The 22033-nt window shown below is 37.1% G+C and overlaps 2 protein-coding genes across 3 annotated transcripts in view; one reads left to right on the top strand and one right to left on the bottom strand.

Moving 5' to 3' along the window:
- The first annotated feature begins 128 nt into the window (after positions 1–128).
- gdf7 (growth differentiation factor 7) lies at positions 129–7751 on the top strand. The gene is made up of 2 exons (XM_058749216.1): positions 129–548; positions 3712–7751. Exons 1-2 carry the CDS (start codon positions 239–241, stop codon positions 4677–4679), a joined length of 1278 nt encoding a protein of 425 aa, XP_058605199.1. The 5' UTR covers positions 129–238; the 3' UTR covers positions 4680–7751.
- Positions 7752–11578: 3827 nt separating this feature from the next.
- Positions 11579–22033, bottom strand: part of ldah (lipid droplet associated hydrolase) — a 41361-nt gene continuing 30906 nt past the window's right edge. The window contains exons 6-7 of one of the 2 annotated variants that reach the window (XM_058750165.1): positions 16543–16625; positions 11579–13348 (exon numbers count right to left, since the gene is read on the bottom strand). In XM_058750165.1, coding sequence (XP_058606148.1) covers positions 13157–13348; positions 16543–16625 — 275 coding nt within the window. In that variant the 3' untranslated portion in view covers positions 11579–13156. The remainder of the gene's footprint in view (positions 13349–16542; positions 16626–22033) is intronic. The other variant, XM_058750163.1, reaches the window with a different exon arrangement.

Raw genomic sequence — 22033 nt, 5'->3', positions numbered from 1 at the left:
ATTTATTTAAAAATGACATAATTGCCAATAATATCAGCCCACTCCTAGAATCCTGACTTAAAACACACGTTACCTCTTCCAAATATCTTTCCAAAGGGGGGCGCTATCTGAATACTGAGCAACAGGCATTCAGTGTCGCTCACATTCAAGATATTAACACTATCTAAAGAGCAAAGGGGAGTTTCCAAAGTCATCAAGTCCATCCAACTTTGCCATTTTCGGCCAGAGACCACTGAAAATGACTCCCAAGAAGACTGCCGCTCCCTTCTTATGGTTTTCTTTTTGCTTTGGGAATGTTCTTGAGGCAGTGGTGCTGGGATCGGTGCAGTACCCCTCTGATAACGGGCTCCACTCACATCTGGATGCGCGCGGTCCTGCAGAAGCCAGCGCGAGCTCTCGGAACGACTCCACATCTGTTCATGTTCCGGCTTACATGATCTCTCTGTACAGGACTCTATCGGAACTGGACCGACGGGGAAGCAACGGCAGCCAGACGCGCTCCAGGAGATATGCCAATACAGTGACCAGCTTCATTGCCCTGGGACGAGGTGAGTGAGATTGATCCGCCGGTGAGACAGACAGACAGATAGATAGATGGGTTGTAAGATGATCTGCTTGAGGCCATTGGTGCGGATTTCATTCCTTCAGATTGGGCCTGATCTGTTTATTTTGATATATTATACTTGGCACATAAAATCATCAATTGTAATGAATGGCATAAGGTAGCCTACACTCTGCAGTAATAAATCATGCTTATATATGACAGCTGACACTGTAAGATGATTGATCTCGGTGTGACTGATAGTAAGACTTTACGTTTATACATGAGGACAGTAGAATATATTTCACACATGATATATAGAAATTTTCTGATGCCATTATTATTATCGAATAATATTATTTGTCTCCGACAACAATATTGTTACTAATATTAATCATTATTATTATTATTATTGATGACATTATTATGAGTCCAGAAAAAAAGATGACAATAAAAATATCATAATTTCGGTTAGTGCATAAATTGGAGAAATGCGTAGTTTTGCGTGTATTAGAATTACGCGGATAGTCTGTCCTTTGGCCGTTCAACTTCTAAAGAACCATAATAATTTATTAAATAGGCTACTTTGCCTCAGTGATTCCATATAAGTTGGATTGCTATAATATAAATGCGCGATCCCATGTGTTTATGAATATGTACAGCTCAAGTTTAATTTTGTTTAGGATCATCTACTTCTCAATAATATTTTCGAAATACATAAAATTCCCCAAAAGAAATATGAAGTCAAATGTCTCAAATTTCCAACATCTGTGACAAATAAACTTCAGCAGCACCTTGAGCTAAAGTATCTAAAACGGAGCACGCGTTCTCCCCTCCAGGTGTTGCTGATAAAGATAGAGAAACATTTTAATTTAAAACTTATGTTCAAATAAAGATTGTCACGTAAAATACAGGATTTGTGAAATGCAGTATGTCAGCTCTCCTGCCGACCAAATATAGAGATATGCGTGAAAAATACATTTTTTTTTTTTTAGAATTCAAAAAGTTTCTTCTGTTCTTGTTCGATAGATTGAAGTGACATTCATATATTGACAGGCCAGTTATTATATTTGAGGGCACAGCCTTTGAATAATAAAAAGTGCACAATGTAACATTTGTTTAAGAGTAGGCTATTAAGGGTAATAATTAGCATTATATGAATTCCAAGCATTATATTTCTACTCATATTTTCCCACATTTTGGGAATAGCGAAGAGTCGTGAAATTTGATTCGAACTCTATTAGTTCTTATCTAGTAAATATAAAACCATTGGCATCACATTGGCACAAAAAAAGGGGCATAGTGGTAGATACGAGGTCACAATATTTGATTAATATATTGACTGAGCAATTAAAAAAAAAAAAAACGATTTAATTCAACAATTTCAATAGCAGTTTTTTTTATCTGACATTAATCTTAGACAATTATATGAGGTAGCAATCATTCTGACCAGTTCAAGTGCTAAAATGAACATGTTTAAATATTTAAGTATATACCTTCACATAATCCATCTGATGCTTATGGGTCCAGAATTTTGTTGTTGGTTCAATGGTAATGTGTTTGCTTTGAATATGAGGTGTTTCTGGTTCAAATCTGGCCTGGGAGTGCAGCATGGCTTTGTGTAAAGATTGTCCCACCTGTCCCCATCATAAATGATGCCAATGCAAAAAAAATAACATAAAAAAAAAAACACTAAAATTATGACTGTGCATTGTCTGAAGCAAAAAAACAGCAAATAAAGACACTAGATGTAGGCCCAAGGTACTGGAACTTGAGTCCCTGTCTGCCTCGGCTCATTTTCTAGGTTATGTCATTGTTTAGTCTGGCAAGCGGATATTAGCTTTGAGGAGGATGCTTTACTCTACACCCCTCCCCTCTGTTCACCTTTCATTTTTATAGCATTCCTTTGGCTCAGAAAGGAGATAATATATAGTGCTTTTCTTTCAAACACCTCTTTTGGATGCTCCTTCTCATGTAGCACCATAGGACAGGTACAGCATTTGTGGCCAAACCCCAAAAATCTGGTGGCTCGAAACAGTTTACAATTACCAATATTCTCAAGGTTCTTTCGTGATGTGTCAATATGATATGTGACCCTGCCTGTAAAAACCCAGCTAAAGTAATTTTTTTTAGATTTGCTGTTTTCTACATAAAATCGTACATAATGTACAGAACATTCTGTGAAAATACGAACTTGATATCTTTAACACTGACTGAACAAGACCATGTTAAAAATTGAAACGATAATGAAATTAATAGGTGAAATCAAAATTTGTGGCTCGTTATCTCAGAATTAGATTTTTAGACTTTAGGGTCACATATGTCCCAATCTGGCCTTGGGTTTTTTGTGCAGCCAGCTCATATTGGAAGAATCCTCTTCATGTTTACCCCATGAAACTGTGGTCTCTGTATCAGGTTGCATAGTACTCTGGGTTCCATTTTTTGAACTGGATGTCAAGATGTCAACATTGAAGCTTGTTTTACTCTGAACGCAAAGTCTGGTCTCTCTTAGCAAAGGTTGGTTCTGCATCATCTCAGTCACGGATGAGACTGAGTATTGGATGTGTTCTTTTAGCCAATTTCTTTCTTCAGACAAAGAAAAGGAGAGGACAACATCTTGCAGTCAGAGATTTTGTTCCCCGCAGTGATTTCAAGTTAGCTGTGCGAATAATGAAAGACCAGTTCCAGTTCATGGTGGCCACAGAAAACTGAGGTCCACCTCAGCTTGAAATGTTACCTAACATTTAATTACACCCTTAAGCCACCCACCTTTCAAATTTACTACATCCTCCTGAGGACATATAGTGGAAGGAGGAAGGCTGAGCCTTTCCAATGTCCTGCCAAACCTTCTTCTCACTCAATCAGCGTAATTAGCAGATGCTGCCAAAGGCCGACACAGTCTGACAGGTCAGCCAAATGCTCTCCACCTGGTCTCCGTGAGCATGCTGCACCTCGTGTTTGGAGAAATCATTCAGGCCCTTGAATGTTATTCTCATTGAGTAGAAGGGCTGACAATTTGTGTATGCCATTTTCACAAAAGCCATATGTAATACCATTCATAGGAAGGTGAGGAAACGTATTCATGCCTGCCTCTTGCTGCATTCATTCTTAAAATTCCTTCTTATATTTCTTATTTCAATGCTAATCAATCCTTTTTCTTATACCTTCAGACAATCCTTCCCTAAAGCTCCACCAGCAGTACACATTCGACCTGTCTGGTCTCTCACGAGTGGATGAACTGATGGAGGTGGAGCTGCGGGTTCTGAGGAGGCCACCGCCTGATGTCTTAAGTTTACTCTCCACTGGTGGGAACCTGTACCGACTACTCCTTCACACCTGCTCCCTCCCAGGATCCTCTAACCAACCTCTGCTCCTCACTTCCAGGACCATTGATCTTCTAGATACCTCTTCAGCCACATGGGACGTGTTTGACGTTGGCACAAGCGTGAAGACCCACCTTAAGTTGCACAGGACCGCGGAAGGCAGCAGGCCGTTGTGCTTCAGCATATCCTCCGTTTCTGATTCAAATAACGAGGTGGTGCAACCCGGCATGCTGGGTCTGAGCCACGAGGATCAGCAGACCCATGAAAGGGCCTTACTAGTGGCTTTTACTCGAGCTCGGAGGAAGGAGAACCTCTTTAGGGAGATCCGTGAGAAGATAAAGGCCATGAAAAGTCATAAATTTCCTCATCCTGCACCGGAGCATGGTATTAAAGGTCATCCGAGACATCGGCGGAGGAGGCGGACTGCACTAGCAGGCCGTTCTGGTGTAGGACCTGCAACAGGAGGCGCCGGCGGAGGAAAGGGTGGTGGCAGACGGAGAACACGTTGCAGCCGGAAGCCGCTTCACGTGAACTTCAAAGAACTGGGTTGGGACGACTGGATTATTGCGCCGCTTGATTACGAAGCTTATCACTGTGAGGGTTTATGCGACTTCCCTTTGCGCTCACACCTGGAACCGACCAACCACGCCATCATCCAGACTCTCATGAACTCCATGGACCCGGAGTCCACCCCTCCCAGTTGTTGTGTTCCTTCTAAACTTAGTCCCATCAGCATCCTGTACATTGACTCTGGGAATAACGTTGTTTATAAACAGTATGAGGATATGGTGGTGGAGAGTTGTGGGTGCAGGTAGCAATGTGAGTGAGGGGTTAACTACCCCTGGACACTATCCGAAAGCTGCCGCTGCCTCATACGCAGAGGCCTCATATGTGGGCAAGATGAAGCAGTCAGAGCGGGTGAGATGGACAGTGTGTATATGTGTGACAACGAGCATGTGTGTATGTTCAGATGGCGAAAAGACATTGAGTTGTGTTTTAGAAGTGAGTGGAGGACAGCTCCAAATTCCCTTACAACACCAAATAAACAACTCCTCAACAGAAAATGAGTGAAAACATAGACTTTCCAGAAATTATTTGACATCCTGTTAATATAAACTCAATGATAGAGTGTTGAAGTATCCTTGCAGCAGCGGTAGAAATGTTGGCCCCGTTAAGACTCTGTCAGAGTCTGAGAATCTGTCAGCGGTAGCATGCAACTATAACGTGTATAACAGTTAAAGGTGCTTTGCATGACAGTCAGCTTATATTCAAGATGAAATAGCTCAGAAGAATTTCGATAGTGCCTCTGAAAATGTTTCTCTGTGGAGTCTGGTGGCCTTAATTAAACATGGCATTGACTGAGTGAAAGTTTGACTCCATTCTAAATCTAAGCGGTCCAAGTTTAGCTGGTTAGCATGGCCTCATTAGCCCCTGCTGGTAGATGTCGTAACTACACCATGTGGTTGCAAAAACATCTTTATCAACTGACGACCAATCAAAATAGCTGCATTTTATTGAAATCACAGAGTAGGTGTTTTACCAGTGCACAGGGCTTTCTTAAACGTGTGAAATTGACATTTTTACCCTGTCTTTTGTCATAGCTCAGGATAGTCACTAGTAAAGGATTTGGGATTTTGGGTTTCATCAGCCAATCAGCATTGTCGTGACATCATTTTCCTGCAGCTTTAGAGTGATTAGTCAGTAGTAGCATATATGGTTTTCCTTTTTGGAGTTTTAGATGATTCTAGAACCAACAGACCAATGTAATAAACCAGAACGTTGTTAAGCACATCATTTTATATTCTTAAAATAACATACTTAATGCTAAAACTAAAATTAAGCTATTTAATGAGAATGAGAACCCAGGCGTTTTATGTTGATGACACCACATTTGGCTTCGGTCAGACGATAGATCTGTATTATAGTACATGATGTGTGCAATATGTGCAAGATAAATGACTTCATTGCATTGAGCGACCTAAGACCTTATTTTGTGAAAGGCCTTGTGGAGCCAAAATCAAAATGATTGTTTTGTTTTATTCTGACACCAGATTTGGCTGTTTGAAGACTTCAGTGTTCACCTACATTTACTGAGAGAGTTTGTTTACTTGAGCTGGTAATTAGATTAGATTCCTTTTATCCTTTAATGTCATGCCTTATTATGGATTATCATACAAATCCACTGTGTTTCCTCAAATGTTTAATTTAAATCGTTTATTTATGAATGAGGTGCCTTGTCCCATAATATAACAAAAAGGGACCTAATTTATGCCCAATTTAATTGCTTTAAAGGGCATGTCATTCCAAACCTGTATGATTTTATTAGATTTTTTTCTGTCGAACATAAAAGAAGATGTTTTGAAGCATGCTCAAGATGTCTCAAAATGTTTTTTATATTCCAGAGAAGAAAGAAAGTTTGGGTGAATTATCTCCTTAAATTCATGTTAGTTTATGTGAAAGTTTTAGATTTTAGACATCAAGCCACAAGAACAAAATGAAAATAAGCTTCTAGCGTTCATTAATCTCAGTGTCAGAGCAGAAATATTTGCCTGCTTACTGTTTATATAACATCAACTGTTTCCTCTATGAAGAAATACAAAGCAGATTTTTAATTCATAACAGCAATTGTTTTTCTTTTTTTGACATTTCTCCATGGTAATTCCCCTCAATCAATGTTGGTCTCATTGTATGGGAATGATAATCACCCAAATTGTCCACGGTGGCAGTATGAAAGTTACATTCCTAAATCAACAGACCACAGAAAAATTAGCCAGAGCATCTGTGCAGTTCAGAACAATATAATGGCACGAAATCTGAAGAAAACTTCCTGTGTGGTTTTACGGTACATTACTGTCGTACGTTAGTTTATAAGCTTGTTGTTTTGATTGTTTGTAAGTACTTTTACAGAGGTAAATTCAATTTACCATTTAAAATGAAGCTGAAAACAGTTGCATCTCTCACAGTATTTCTCGATTTCCCATTCAGATTGTGCAGAGCTGTTTTTGTTCTGAGGTAAAATCTTGTTCTGCAGGACTGAACTGGGAAAGATAAAGCAAAAATGAGATCTTCAACATCTATTTCAAACATATTAATTTCATTTGGCCAGACAAGGATAGTTCAAACAATATCCCTCTCCCGAGGTCTTTATCTCCTCTCATTGTGAACAATTCCAATCGTATGTGCTTGCTCCTTAATCTAATTCCTCTCAAGGCAGTTTCTCCAAACAATCTGATTCTTTTTATAAGCAGCCTTTATTTCAATATTGACACGATCATGATACCACACCTAGCTGGAAAAGAATAACATTAGGGGACGCCATCTTTGGTTCAAGGAGATAAAGAGGCACAAAGAGTGCCGTTGCCTCGTCTGTTGTTTAGAGGTCTGGAGGTTATCAGCTTAAGCGCTGCATGGGTTACCTCAGTTGTGCCTCGCCATTTGACTAAAGTGAAAAGCCTCAGGAGACATTTAGTAGAGAAGGAGTTTCAATTTACTATGCCAAGTGCTCTCAGAGAAATGAATGCAAAGCCTGCAGGATTGTCATGGTTCAGTTAAGGGGTTTGGCACCCCTCGAATATACATGCTGATCAGTGCTAAGCAATGTTAACTTACCTTCACCGACATCTGTTTTACTTTACTGTACCTAAGCTGGTAAAATATATGTTGCTTAAAGAAATATGGAGGGAATCATAAAGCCGTGACGGATTTGTTTTATTAGAGCAAAGGGTTAAAATATAAGTGTAAATTATTGTACACATGTCAAAGCGCTTTTCTTAATTTAATGCATTTAGTGTATTTATCTGGCTACGAAAATGATCATTTTATACTACAAAAAATGGGAGAATGTCTTTTTTTGTTATTGACTTTTTATTGTAAATGCACTGTGTATGTGGGAGTATGTATACTGTTAGATAAGGAAGTGTACATAATTCAAATGTAAATTATCTGCAATATATTGCTTTCTTTTCTTTTTTTTGGATATATTGTTTATTAGTATATGTATGAAATAAATATATAAAAAAACGAATTGAAATTTAAAAACAAAATGTAAACACACTTAGCATCTTTTCTCTCTTCTTCCCTGTCATTTGTTGTACAGATGATTTTATTTAAAAAAAAAAAAAAAAAAAGTGTATTGATGGAAAGAAAAAAACACTCCCGCACTCCCGCAGCAAATCTTCTTTCCCAGACATCCACATGAAAGTGAACCCTCGGTGACTGTCTGACTCACCCACGGTTCCGGAATCATTATTGGGTTTGTATTTTGTCTCATTTTTTTGCCAGCAAGTATTCAGGAAGTTTCCAGGTGATTCTAAATTCCATACAACACCGGGTGAAGAGGGGGATACGGTATTGTCCGGCGCTGGTAGGGGAGCTGTGCGGCATTGTGTGCTGAACTCCAGGAAACACTAATGTGAGCGGAGGGTCACCGTGGAGGATTTAAAAAAAAAAAAAGAATGACTTTGTGCCCTGCCATTGAGCGCATGTCCAGAGAAGGTTAAAATGTGAGAGCAACTGGAGGAGATGGATCATCAGTCACTTTTATTACAATACCTCCAATATTTAAAAAGGAGTAACAGAGATAACTTATTCAAATGCCGTCTGTTAATCTGTTTTTGATGGATAGCATAACTAATCTGAATCAAGGTCGCTAATATTTCCTTTGTTGAGTCTACAGATACTGCAATAATACACTATATCAAACAATTATTAGGGACAGAAAATAGGTGGCCCCTAACCAAGTCCATTTCTCAGATGGTTTTAAATGAATGCTGACCCCCAAATATTTGAACAACTGCCTGGAGTCCATGACAAGAGGGGATACAGTTTTTCTTTAAGAGAGGAAGGATCTTTTTAAACACGCTTGTTTCTTTTTTATTGAATCATGTCGCAGTCACAATTGAGACCAAAAACAGCACTGTAGTGTCCAGACTTTGACATCTGTCCAGATGTCTTTTCCTGAAAGCCACTTTGGTCATATAAATTCTCATTCAGGTCAAAAAGTTGATAGACATTTTGAGATGCATGGAGGAAATGATGAGGCTGTCATCCAAATGTTTTCTTGACGTTTGGGACAAATACAGTCTGATTCTGTAGTACTACTGGCCTGAATCTTTAATTTTTGAAATGAAGGCTTAACATTTGAGAGAGGGTATTAATGCAATTTTTTAAGACAATAATAGAAAAAAATTAAACTGTAGGATCGCATGCATTCATAACAGTTTTCTAATAGGATACATTTTAGTTTGCACTTAAACTAGAACCATATAATGAAATACACGTTCTTTCCGAAACATTTGGGCATTTATTATTTTACAAAGCTTTTCCAGAACTGCGAATCAGCTTGCCAAATTTTTCACACCTGTTTCATGCGTCCCTTCTGAATGTACGATATGCAATGCAATACATCGAACTTAATTATGAAACTAGCACCCACAAAATACTAAAGACTCATAAAGCAGTAACTGAAGCATTCTGGTTTCATGCACGTGGTTATCAGCACTTTAATATAGCTGAATGCAAAGGCAGGTCACTGCATCAAACTCAGCGTTGGCCGGCTTGTCTTTTAGTGTGTTTTTCCCATTAAGATTTTCATACATTTCTGCTCATTGTATTTCACTTCGCTTCTTCTTTAAGCATATGATTCCACTATTACACACTGTTAATGTTAATGTAAATACTGCATTTAAACTGATCTAATTCCCTTAAACCGAATCAATAGCAGTGATGGGCCACCGTGGGGGACAATTCTGGCTCTCTGTAAGTTACACAACCTGAAAAACATTTTCAATACTCCCGTGAGAACAGGCTTGTGGGATGGGATGCACTGTTCGCTTTTCCGACACTCACAGTTTGTGTCATTGTAGGAGAATGTGGGACCTGAATTACATACTATATGCATAGGAAGTGGCCACAGTATCTGTGATGCTGTAATAAAAAAAGACTTTTTTGGAAGACAAATCTCACAACAACACCAAATACAGTAGACTTACATATAGTAGAAAAGATCTATTTCAATTTTATCCCTGGATCAGAGCGTATCAGATGATGTTAAGTTGGTACAAAATTGAGAGGAGGGAAACAAAGAGTAACTATTGCCATGTCAAAACAAAACATAACAAAAACCAGGGGAAAAGAAAATGATCTATTACAGATGATATTTGGCAGGAAAATACCAGAATATCTCTGGAACGATTCTTCATCACCACAAGAGAACCCAAACCACTCTGGAGACGTAAAACAGTAAAGCTTGTTTGCTTTGCCACAATTCAATCCACCCGGGCAGGATTACTCCATTTCCTTCTATGAACTAGCCCTGCCTCCTGGTTTAAATCAAGGATAAGCAAATTAAGGGGCTTTGTCATTCTTTTTGAGAAGCCTGGAAAGGAAGATTAAAGAGACCTGGGCTTACACGGAGAGTCCCGACTCTCAGAGAGAAGGGGAAATGGATCAGCTGGAAATATTTATTCTCCGTTTGCTGAGCCGCTCGGATGTGCCAATCACTGCCGGAGCAGTCCACCTACAGGACGTCCTGGTACTGAAGAAGACAGATTTCAAATAAACTAAACAAGTTGGTGTGGAAGGGCCATGTGACGACGCTTGTTGAGGATCTGTGTGGTGTTGTACCAAAGCCTGTCCCCCATTTCTAAATAATGAAAATTCTGTCATCATTTAATGACCCTCAAGTGAATTTCTGAAGAATAGCCAAGTTTTGACATATACTGAAAGTACTTGTGCTGTTATGCTCCAAAATGATCAAAAAAAGAAAAAAAAAAGCACAACGAGGGCAGGTTCACACGCTGAAAAAGCTGGTGTAGAAACCATTTTCACTCAAGTTACACAAATAATTACAAAGAAACGACAAGTGATGCATAAAACTCCAATAATCATGTACAATGCTGAAAAAACAGTTCAGAACACTACTTTGTTTCACTGTATTGCTTTTTAGATTTAATATCTGTAATTGTTTTTAACATGTGCGAGTCTTTGACACCGAGTCGCACCTCACTACTTCTTGACGTCAAGTTAAAAGTTGCAGCAAAAAATGCTGCGCCTCTGCAGTTGGATCCTATTTTTAAATGCAAAAATGCATCTCTGTAAACAGACCCTAAAAGTATCACAAAAGTGGTCCAAATGACTCATGCACTATATTCTAAATCTTTCGAAGCAGACTGAAATTTTGTTATTGACTCGTATCAATGGGCTGTTAATCGTTTCAACAAGGTTGAGACAATGAGTTGAACTTGAGAACCCGAGGATCTGATTTGTAAACAAATCATTCAAATGATTTGTTGAAAAGATCTGACTCAAAAGAATAATTTGTTCAGGAATTGGACAACACCACTTCTCTCAGGAATGCAGCGGGGAAAGTGGTGAATCTCACGCCTTTTATTTTTTTTAAATAATGATCAAAATTTTGGTATAAGACAATTTTTATGGTGCTTTCTTGTCATTTTGGAGCTTGACAGTCACAGTTCTTGTTCGTTTTCATTATATGGTCAAATTTGGAACAGGGTATGTGTCCCAAATATAAAGGAAGTCGCATGCATTGTTGGGTGAACTGTTCCTTTATGGTCAGGAATATCAGATCAAGTCACTTTGAGCATCAGAGTAAAATATAAGAGTTTTGATGTTTCAATACAATAAACTGAGGTGGTTAGAGGACTGAATAATATTACTGGTCCCTGGGTTGTTGAGGTAAACTGTCAAAACATTTCACTTGGTAACCCCCACAAAACCATGCAAGCAGAGAACAAACCTACAGCCGGCTTTTCTTATAAGGGGTCCCGCTTTGGCTCCTCCATTCACCATAAAGCAAACTCTTGGGAGGTGTCAGGAGCCAAGTTGGGGCCTAAAGAATCCAAATAGATCTCAAACTAATAGAATAGCAGCTTTACAGGTAAAACACTATTCCAGAGTCCTGCTGATGCCGTCTGGAAAATAAAAATGATCCAGGGCTAATGTTGAGGTTCATTCATATGGAGAAAGCTCAAATATGCACAATTTTCCAGCCTTAAATGAGGGTTAGCCTGAGCTTCATTAAAATTCATAATTTTGTGGTTCTACAAGGTCCCAGGTCGTTGCTGACAGGCCCGCATTTGACCCGTGCTAGAACAGGCATTTCCTGCCATAATAATACAATTTCTCTTCAGACAGAAATCAAATCACATGTAACATGTTCTGTGTAAAACATTTAACTGAAAAACCTAAAACAATCATACAAGTGTGATATACAATGTGAAATAAATATTAAAGCAACACTTCTTTACATACTAAATATTTAAAATATTTTATACATTGCAATCAACACTGTAATTTGTCATTTAACTGTATTAAATTAATATAGCAGCAATACATAGAAGTACAAATGATACATTTCAACTGCAAATGTGTTTATTAACAATGTTTTAATCTTTTGCAGTCTAAATCATTCTGTGTAGTTTTTAATATGTATTGTTTTTTAACCTTCTGATGTTATTGAATAATCATTTCAATTTCCCATCAAGAGGACAATATCTTCATGCTAGGTCATCATATATAAGAATTTTCGGTAACACTTTATTTTAGGGTCTCTTAACTAGTTGCTTATTAGCATGCATATTACTAAAATGTTAGCCATATATTAGTACTAATTAATATATTAATTGCACATATTAATGCCTTATTCTATATGACCTTATTCTACATCCCTAATCCTACCCAATATCTAAACTTAACAACTACCTTACTAACTTTTAATAAGCAGCAAATTAGGAATTTATTGAGGGAAATGTCGTAGTTAATAGTGAATAAGTGTTCCCTATTCTAAAGTGTTACCGAATTTTCTTCTCATGTGAGCTGTCTGGTTAAGTCAAGTTTCCACTAAAATAAATTAATTAATTGACTTGTCTTGCTCCACACCCAACTGCACATTTGTGTGTTTACAAATCATTCCCATAAATATCACAAACAGACAATTACAATGTCCACTTGACAGAAATTAGAGACTCTTGAAGTAAACTAAAGCAATGCACCACATAGTTGTGGGACAAAATACATTTACATACACATATTTGAGAATCAAAACATCAGATATTTTACAATCATGAATATTTGACAAATTAAATGCCATACACCAATACATCAGTCATATACAGCACCATTGTGAAGTGTTTTGTGACAAGCTTGATGCTTTGCCATGGAAATAGGTAATACGTGCTAAAATACTGGTCGCATTAAAAAAACTCACACAGGGGGCACAGTTAGAATATTTGGCTGGTAGACATTAAAAGGGAATAAAATGTTAATGTGGCAGTCAGAGCGTCCTCAAGTCATCAAAGATCCACTCTGCCGTCATGTTAGCCATTTCCTCCCCTGCATCCAGGACAAATGCATGCCGGATGCCCCTCTCACACAGACGAATGTCCCCTTCAGGGAAGTCTTTTCTGATATCATGGTAATACTGCACTGGGCACCAGTGATCCGTGGCTCCATAGTAAAAAATAAGCTGACAGAAGAAAACAAAATCAGCAGAGCCGATTAAGACATTAACATGATTTAGGTTTGCTCTCATACTGTACGTGGGATTCACCACTATGGCCATGTATCATGACAAGAGCAGAACTAAAACAATAAATACATTGTAAGGCTTTTCTGTTTTTCTGACAGCCACTTTAGCGAGAGCTAGTACCTTTATGTCACTGCTTGATAAAAACCTCATCTTTCATTTTAAAGGCACAATCTGTGATGTTAGAATAACAAAAGTAGCAGCCCTCCCCTTTGATTTACATAGGAACTTAGACCACCACTGGAGTCTGCAGTATGCTGCTCCTTCATATTCCTCAGCAAACCTCAAGATGTCAGAAGTAACTAGAAATATCAAATTATGAATGAAAAAGAGTTTAAACTATGGATGTCAATTCAAACATTTATTGAAATAAATTATATTATACACTAATCACAAATAATTGCATAAATCAATATTTGTTGAGAAAAGCCTCAATATAAAAGATAATTTCTTTAATTGATCATTTTTATTTTATTTTTTTAAATCAGGGGACTTGAGAGTTTTTATGTGTGACCCTTGGACCACAAAACCAGTCATTAGGGTCAAATTTTCAATATCGAGATTTATACATCGACTAAAGGCCGAATAAATAAGCTTTCCATTGATGTATGGTTTGTTATGATCGGACAATATTTGGCTGAGATACAACTATTTGAAAATCTGGAATCTGAGGGTGCAAAAAAATCTAAATATTGAGAAAATTGAGAAAGTTGTCCAAATGAAGTTCTTAGCAATGCATATTACTAATCAAAAAGTAAGTTTTAATATATTTACAGTAGGAAAATTACAAAATATTAATATCCTAACAATTTTTGGCATAAAAGAAAAATTCGATAATTTTGGTCTATACAATGTATTTTTGGCTATTGCTACAAATATAGCCATGCTACTTATGACTGGTTTTGTGATTCAGGACCACATATCATTATTTGTACAAAAATAAGGCAATAAATTGACAGCTCTAGTCAAGATATAATCAGTCACATCTTTGGCAGATAAAATTCATCATGTGCCATAAACCTATAAAGCAGAATAACTTAATAAATCATATAGAAAGTCTTTAACAAAGGCGAGGCACACTGAGAACTTCACAGAGGATCCAAATGGGAAAACAATCAAGATTGTGTTTCAATAAAACAAAATTTAAGAAAGATTGACATTAAATCCACTACGTCCACCACGTCCCCTCGGACGCCAGTGTGGACACTTGAAGGGTATTTCCTTCAGTCAGGCTGCCGTAACCTCGGCCGAACGGTGCCAATAACATCAATGCGAAAGGAAAAACCACCCGTGCAGATTTCTAAAGGCTATTTATTGGTGAGACCTCGAGAGCCGTACACAATAGAAAGATCAAATTCTCTTGTCAACTGCTTTGCATGATTTCTCTGACAAACTGCATAATGTTTGGCCTTTGCCGACTGTACCAGTTAATCGTGATGGGTTCTACATCTGTCGGCCTGATCGATTTCACCACAGCCCATAAATCTAATAGAGGAGTCAGATGCATGTGGTTTAAGGCTGAGAGGGGTTTAAACATATGACCTCCTGTCTTCACCTTCAGCTTTTTCGGAAGAAAATTATTCTAGCATCGCTATTGGCAAGCAAGACGGACTGCGAAGCCGATACCAAAGAACGCCACATACTCTGACACCCATACAGACAATGGTTGTCAGAGAAATGGAAGAGCTTCCTTCCTCCGTGGAGTTATGGGTGGGATGCACAGATCAGACCGGGAAAAATTCGACCGGTTTCCAGGCTCAAGGGATTTTCTGAAGCTTTGACAAGGAATTTCTGGGTGCTATGTGTAACATAAGACGCAGGTCTCGAGTATGCGACTCTTAAGAGCAGTGAAGATACCACCTATTTAACTGATGACAGATATAGACCATCAGCAGCCCCGTCCTCCTCCCTCTGCATATGTACGCAGCCTCTGCTTTGCATCACACCATGGTATTGAAAGGTACATATGGTTCTTCCGCCCATGCATCCGTTGAGAAAACGGAAGGGTGGGTTGGAGGAACATGCTTTGAGATCTGATGTTGTTTGACTGGTTATCAGCTCTCTGAGGGTGAGTCAGCGTGGGCTTCATCTGCGTCTAACATGTTTAGAGGCTTCCCAAATCTCTTTGATCAGCACCACTAATATGTAGGAAATTAAGGAAAGCTGCGTCATCTCATTGTTTCAGTAAAAACAAATACCCGTGCATGGGGAACAACGCTGTTGGCAAGTTTTATGATGTGTTGAATTTATGACAGTCATCATCTAGTTATGCATAAACATTTCGGCCACAAACTAAGAAAAATGGCCTAAAATATTAACAAAAACCTCGACTTTAACAAAAACAAAAAATTGCAATTATAGTTAATGAGACACATAATTTTAGGGATGCACAACACAACATATCGATTATTAGCTTTTATTAGAGTTGTTTTTTTAAATCAATAACAATTTTCCATATTTAATTGTGCATTCCACTATTTTACATTTAGATTTCCCGTTGCAGTCATGCAACGCTCACTTTAAGATCATTTTTTAAAACAAATAATAAATGTCATCTTTAGCAAATCTCAAAATAAATATCCATTTTCATACTGTACATTATGATGCCTAAATTCACTGCTTTTAGTCTTTTAATTGTATTTATTCAGACAAAATAGTATAAAATAGTATTACTGGCCAATATTAGCTACAGAGTTTGCTATCCCTACCTAATTCTAATATTTATTTATGTTAAACATAATGCACATTTTAATGTATTTCCAGAAGTGACACTGGATGTGTACATTGATTAATAAAGAGACCACACTTGTTTGCCTTGTAGAGACAGTGATAGTCTAATGCAACATCACATGTAATGCACTCAAGGATACAGATGTTCTTGTATTAGACACATCAGTTCAAGAATGTTTAGAGTTTGTTTATAGTCGATTGATAAATTTTGACAGTTATTTCTATACTGTCAACAACATTTCAAATATTGTTTCTTCCTTCCTACGTGAAGAAACCAGTTCAATTTAAAAGATATCTTCAAAATATATTGTTATTCCAAACAAAGGCTAATTTAGAATTAGTGTTTTTATTGTATTTTATTTATATCACTCATATTTGCTGTTCAAATGTTGTGTGATCATTACCTTGCTGAGGTGTTGACGTACAGTTGCGTTGTCTCTTTCTACAACCAGTCTCATTTCTTGGCTTCCCATGTACATACCGTTGGCTGCAGAGACAACAACAGAGACAAACAAGTAGATTAGCATGTTACAAAACTGTAATAAATCAGGTAGTGCAAACATAACTTAGTAAACATTTGCATAACACATCAGCCTCTGCGGGATTACTAAATGAAGAGTATCAAAATTAAACACACATCCAGAAAACACTGCCACAACCTCAAAGGCCAGGGCTCGTACAAACATGGAAACAGCAACCAGATCATGAGGATTACATCTGTTCCCGTTCACATTTACTGGATGTACACTCCTACTAACAGTTTAATGGTGTGCAATGATGTCATTGTTTTCACGTTTAGATTCTGTGTGCTGAAATGATTTGTGTCGTTTGTGAATATTTCATACAGTTAGTTGCGGAATACACATTACTTATGTCTTTTTTGCATTTTAATATTATTAAAGCAGGAGTCAGGAGAAGTACATAGAAATATTAGCTTATATATATTTCTGTCACTCTATATATTCATTCATTCAAACCTTGAAAAAAAATAATATTGGCCATTAGTGCTGTCAAACGATTAAAATTGCATCCAAAATAAAAGTCTTTACATAATATATGTGTTTGTACTGTGTATATTTATACTATGGGGCCGTTGAATGCGTGAATCTGATTGGCTGACGAACGTTCTAAGGTGTGCAATTATTTTCAGGGAAACGCTCGACGAACGTAGTTCCAGGCAGCTCTTGACCACATTACATGACCATATCACTTTGCCAAATGATTTCTGTTATTTCAAAAGTCTTACAACAGCAAAATAACCAAAACCTACAATGACGCTGGCCAAACAAATAAGTACAGTAAACAAAAGGATAAAAACGACAGATCATGTCCATGTTTTTGCCACAAAATTATGTTTTATTATGTACGAAAAGCTATCTCTCCCTCACAGACGCACACACAGTTTGCACACACTTTAACATAAGCGTTAATGTTGTGAGCACTACTTTGACGATTTTAGATGGACGTTGGATGAGATGCGAAGAAATTAATCCTACTCACAATAGCGATTTAAGTAGAAATACTGGACGAATGCCTTGAAATATATCATCTGATCGATGTCTTGAGGTGTGGCAACCTTAGCATAAGCGGAATAATTGACTTCGGTCCATTGAATTAATGCACACCCGAGCGAAGGTTGTGCAGTATTTTTCTAATAATTCAACGGCCCGTCGTCAATTATTCCTTACATAAATACACACACATGCATGTATATATTTAATAAAAATATGTTCCGTTTATATATTAAATATATGATATAATTTATATGAATATAAATATATACATGTAAATATTTTCAAAATATATACTGTATGTGTGTGTCTTTATATATACACATAATAAATATAATCAGAACACACACATATATTATGTAAACAAAAACCTTTATTTTGATGCGATTAATCGCGATTAATCGTTTGACAGCACTAATAAACACACATACACAGTGTATATGTATATGTATATATATATATATATATATATATATATATATATATATATATATATATATATATAGAGAGAGAGAGAGAGAGAGAGAGAGAAACTACTTTTTTTTTTTAATCAGCAGAACTACTGTCATGCTGCTAAAAATGGAAGTTAAATTAGTAGCATTGCTACTTTTAGTTAGTTAAATAAAACTGCTCCACACTCGGCAGTCTGAACATCACAGAGGACTTTCACACACACATATCCCTGCTCAAAATCTTAAGATTCATGAGCAAATACAAGCTGCTTGACCTTGATGACCTTGGCAGCTATTCAGAGAGACTGATCCTGATCTCGTGCAGACTAAACGTTTGGCCAAGAGATGTGTTAATATCCTTTCTCATCAGGACATTCCTCACAGTGATGATTGTTCAGCCTCAGACTGTGGAGGAAGTGCGTACATGTGTGTGTGTGTGTGTGTGTGCGCGTGGGTACATGAAGAAAGCATGTGTGTTGTGTGTGTGTAAGGAAAAAACGCCTCAAATGACTTGCTTCCACTGAGTGAAGAGGAAGTGTGGGTATGATCACACATCCGCACGGCTTTAACGCTATAATATTAATCATGGCCTGCGTACTATATCATCCAGCACTGTTAACACATTTCACAAGACTGAGAGCTACATACTAAAAAGGAGGAACGAAAGGAGAGTAATCAATTTTATCCCTTTCTCAATGCAGAAAAACATGGAAAAAAATGTTTAAAAAAAATTAAAAGTTACTCCATGTTTCATTAGAAAGTTCATTCTTAAGGTTTGCTCCTTCAGAGTTTAATTCAGCACTATATTTTACAGAGGAAATGATTTTTGGAAATGGGGAAAACTGAATGAAAGCCTTCTGTGCAGAAAACTAAGGGGTTTTCCACATTTCATTAGTGGTGGTTTCAAAAAGAATCCTAGGTCTGAAAACTAGGTTTCCCTACTAAATAGTATGCAAAAAAAACACAGTGCATTAAATTACTATTAAGTCGAAATCCAAAATATTCATAAAAGAATGAAAATACCCAGATCACATACTGCTTCTGCCAAAACTTTACCGTCCCATGAGGCATGGAAATGCTGAACAACAGTGACAAAAGCTGATGTCATAGGTCACATACATGCATAAAGAACATACTTTAATATTGATCAAGAAGTTACATAAAAGCAGAGTCCATACTCTGACAGTACTGTATGATACCGAATGAGGTGAGCTGCTGCCACTACATTATTAACAATTTTCCACCTGGTGGACAATAATCCATCCATAGATAGACAGAGGGAATGAACCATCTGTAGACTAGAATATCAAAGCTTGGAGCCAAAACAGAGTGTGCCAGCCATATTTTAAAGAACTGAGTGAGAGAGACTCATGGCAGAATGTGTCCTTTATTCCCAGCATCAGAGAGATTTCTGAGTCACTTATGTGTTTGGGTTGGCTGCTGTTTGCTTCTAAATAAATGTTAAAGTTACATGTAAGCTTTCCTTTGCATTTTAATGTGTGCTAAAGGGAGACATAAGTCATTTGAGATGAGATGCAAACAAATATTTACCATAGAACACAATGAACTCATTGAACATTCACTAAGATATCTAATTTTATTACGCTAAACACATCACAAACAACATCTCCACCCACTGAGGTAAACTGGATCAGAGGATGTTTAAACTAGAGGGTTTACAGAAGAGTAAAGTTCACTGCGTTTCCACTAATTTACCCCATGATTCAAATACAAGAAGCTTTGACTGTAGGCAAATAATCAGCTTGTTGCAGTTATTCAACCAAATCATGCTAATCTGCGATAACTATAATCACTGTGCAGTTTAAATCTCAATTACATATATTTAAATAAGAACACATTTCTGGTACTTTAAGAGTTTGATTCACCTTATATTTTTAATTCTCAAACTTAAAGGTATTTATTTATTTGGTGGCACTTTAGTATAGGGACCAATTCGTACTATTAGTTGCTAATTAGCATGCCTATTAATAACATATTGGCTGTTTATTAGTACTTATAAAGCATTTATTCTACATGACCATATTCTATTTCCCTAATCATACCCAATACCTAAACTTAACTAACTATTAATAAGCAGCAAATTAGAAGTTTATTGAGGCAAAAGTCGTAGTTAATGGTTTATTAATAGTGAGAACTGGACCTTAAAATAAAGTGTGACCATTTATTTTTAATGAAGACTGGATGGTTGAAAATACATAAAATAAGACAGAAACATTGCATATTATTTGTGAAAAAGAAAGAAAGAAAGAAAGAAATTAAGAAAAAGGATGGATGGTTGAAAATACAGAAAATAAGTTAAGACAGAAATGTTGTATACTATTTGTGATGAATAAACAAACAAACAAACAAATAAATAAAAGTATTCTTTATTTTATTAATATTCAGGTGGGCAGATTATAAAAAACAAGAGTGCAAATGGAGAGTGGAATTAAACTAATTTAAACATGATTAAGAAATTGTATTATTTAATATTTAGAATTGTAAAATAATATTTCTCAGCCCTGTGAAATTATTTCTATGACAAATAATCATCAGACCAAATTTCATAAATGTTACAGCCCTTTTATTGGGGGGGGGGGTGGGGACACAAAACAAAACACAAAAAAACACTTTTTTTTTTTTTACCAGGGGGGTCCACTGCAAAATATTTGGAGTTGATTATTTAAATGAAATTGTTGTTTAAATTTAAGCCCAATTTCAAAGAACAAACTTTATGCAGGTAATGCAAACGGTAGGGCTAGGACTTGGAGGAAAATCCCATGAATGACCCATCTTGGAGAAGGTAAGGGAAAAAAGAGGGAGAAGGGTGTGCCAGTCTTGGGGCAGTGATCTGCGAGACATCCCCTGTTCTATCTCACTTATCTCCAGGGGGGTATCGGGCTGGGGGGTTTGGCAGGGCACAGCATTCCAGTCAATTTTACACATCCTCACACATGCACCTAGTTAACAACTGACTGGAGAGGTAGAAATGAGGAATACGTGCGCAAAAAAAAAGGAGACACAGACACACAAGACGCAAACAGACAAACACGTGGCGATATTTCATTGTCTCCTATGAGCGTCCTGCCATGGGTGCATCCATGTGGCAATGCACAAAAACAAGATGGGTTTTTGAACATAACGTGTTCAATGCGGACTTTCTACATCAACATCAAGATTTTCAGTTAATATTAGTTTTAAATAATTAAATAGTAAATTTCTGTTGAAATCGCCATGTCAACTAACCATATGCACAGTGAAAGTGATCAAGCTGATTATAATTCATAACTGAGCCAAATTTTCAACTACTAATCAAAGTAAACATCTAATCTTCATAGTTTTATACAAGCAAATCAACTGTAAAACACTGTAGTGATTCAAGGAGCAGAAGGAGCCTCACAAACAAACAAAAGCTTTTAAATGTTTCATCCTGTTCAGTTCAACATACAGATGGGAACAAAAAGTTTTCTTCTTCCACTGTGCCTAATGTGCCTTTTTACTCCTTGCATTCGTTTTAAATTGTCCTGTTGATATTTATTTTACACCACACACTCCGTTATTGGTTCTAAAACCATCTATTTACTTCTTTCCTGCAGTCACTTTGCATTAGTAACACAAACAAGACAATTTCAAGTTCATGACAGCACAATTGTCTGAAGTACACGGACACAGAAAGTACAGCATATTCTCCAGTTTCTCCACCGTTTACATGGACCACAGAATCACAATGTGCTTCTCTTTATTCTATTTGCCTTTAAAAGAGCTAAGCGAATGTGACAATTATTTTCTCCTTTCCAATTCAATAACACATGTCGTAATAGAAAGCCACATCAACCGAAATACAATACAGGTTTCATTTTCGTTACTTTAAAAAGAGCACAAGGTGGGTGGCCGTGATCCATTGCACCTCAAGTAAAGTCACATAGAGCAGA

Source organism: Onychostoma macrolepis, chromosome 17 (assembly GCF_012432095.1).
Source record: "Onychostoma macrolepis isolate SWU-2019 chromosome 17, ASM1243209v1, whole genome shotgun sequence".
NCBI lineage: Eukaryota > Metazoa > Chordata > Actinopteri > Cypriniformes > Cyprinidae > Onychostoma > Onychostoma macrolepis.
This window is presented reverse-complemented; position numbering and strand designations above follow the sequence as displayed.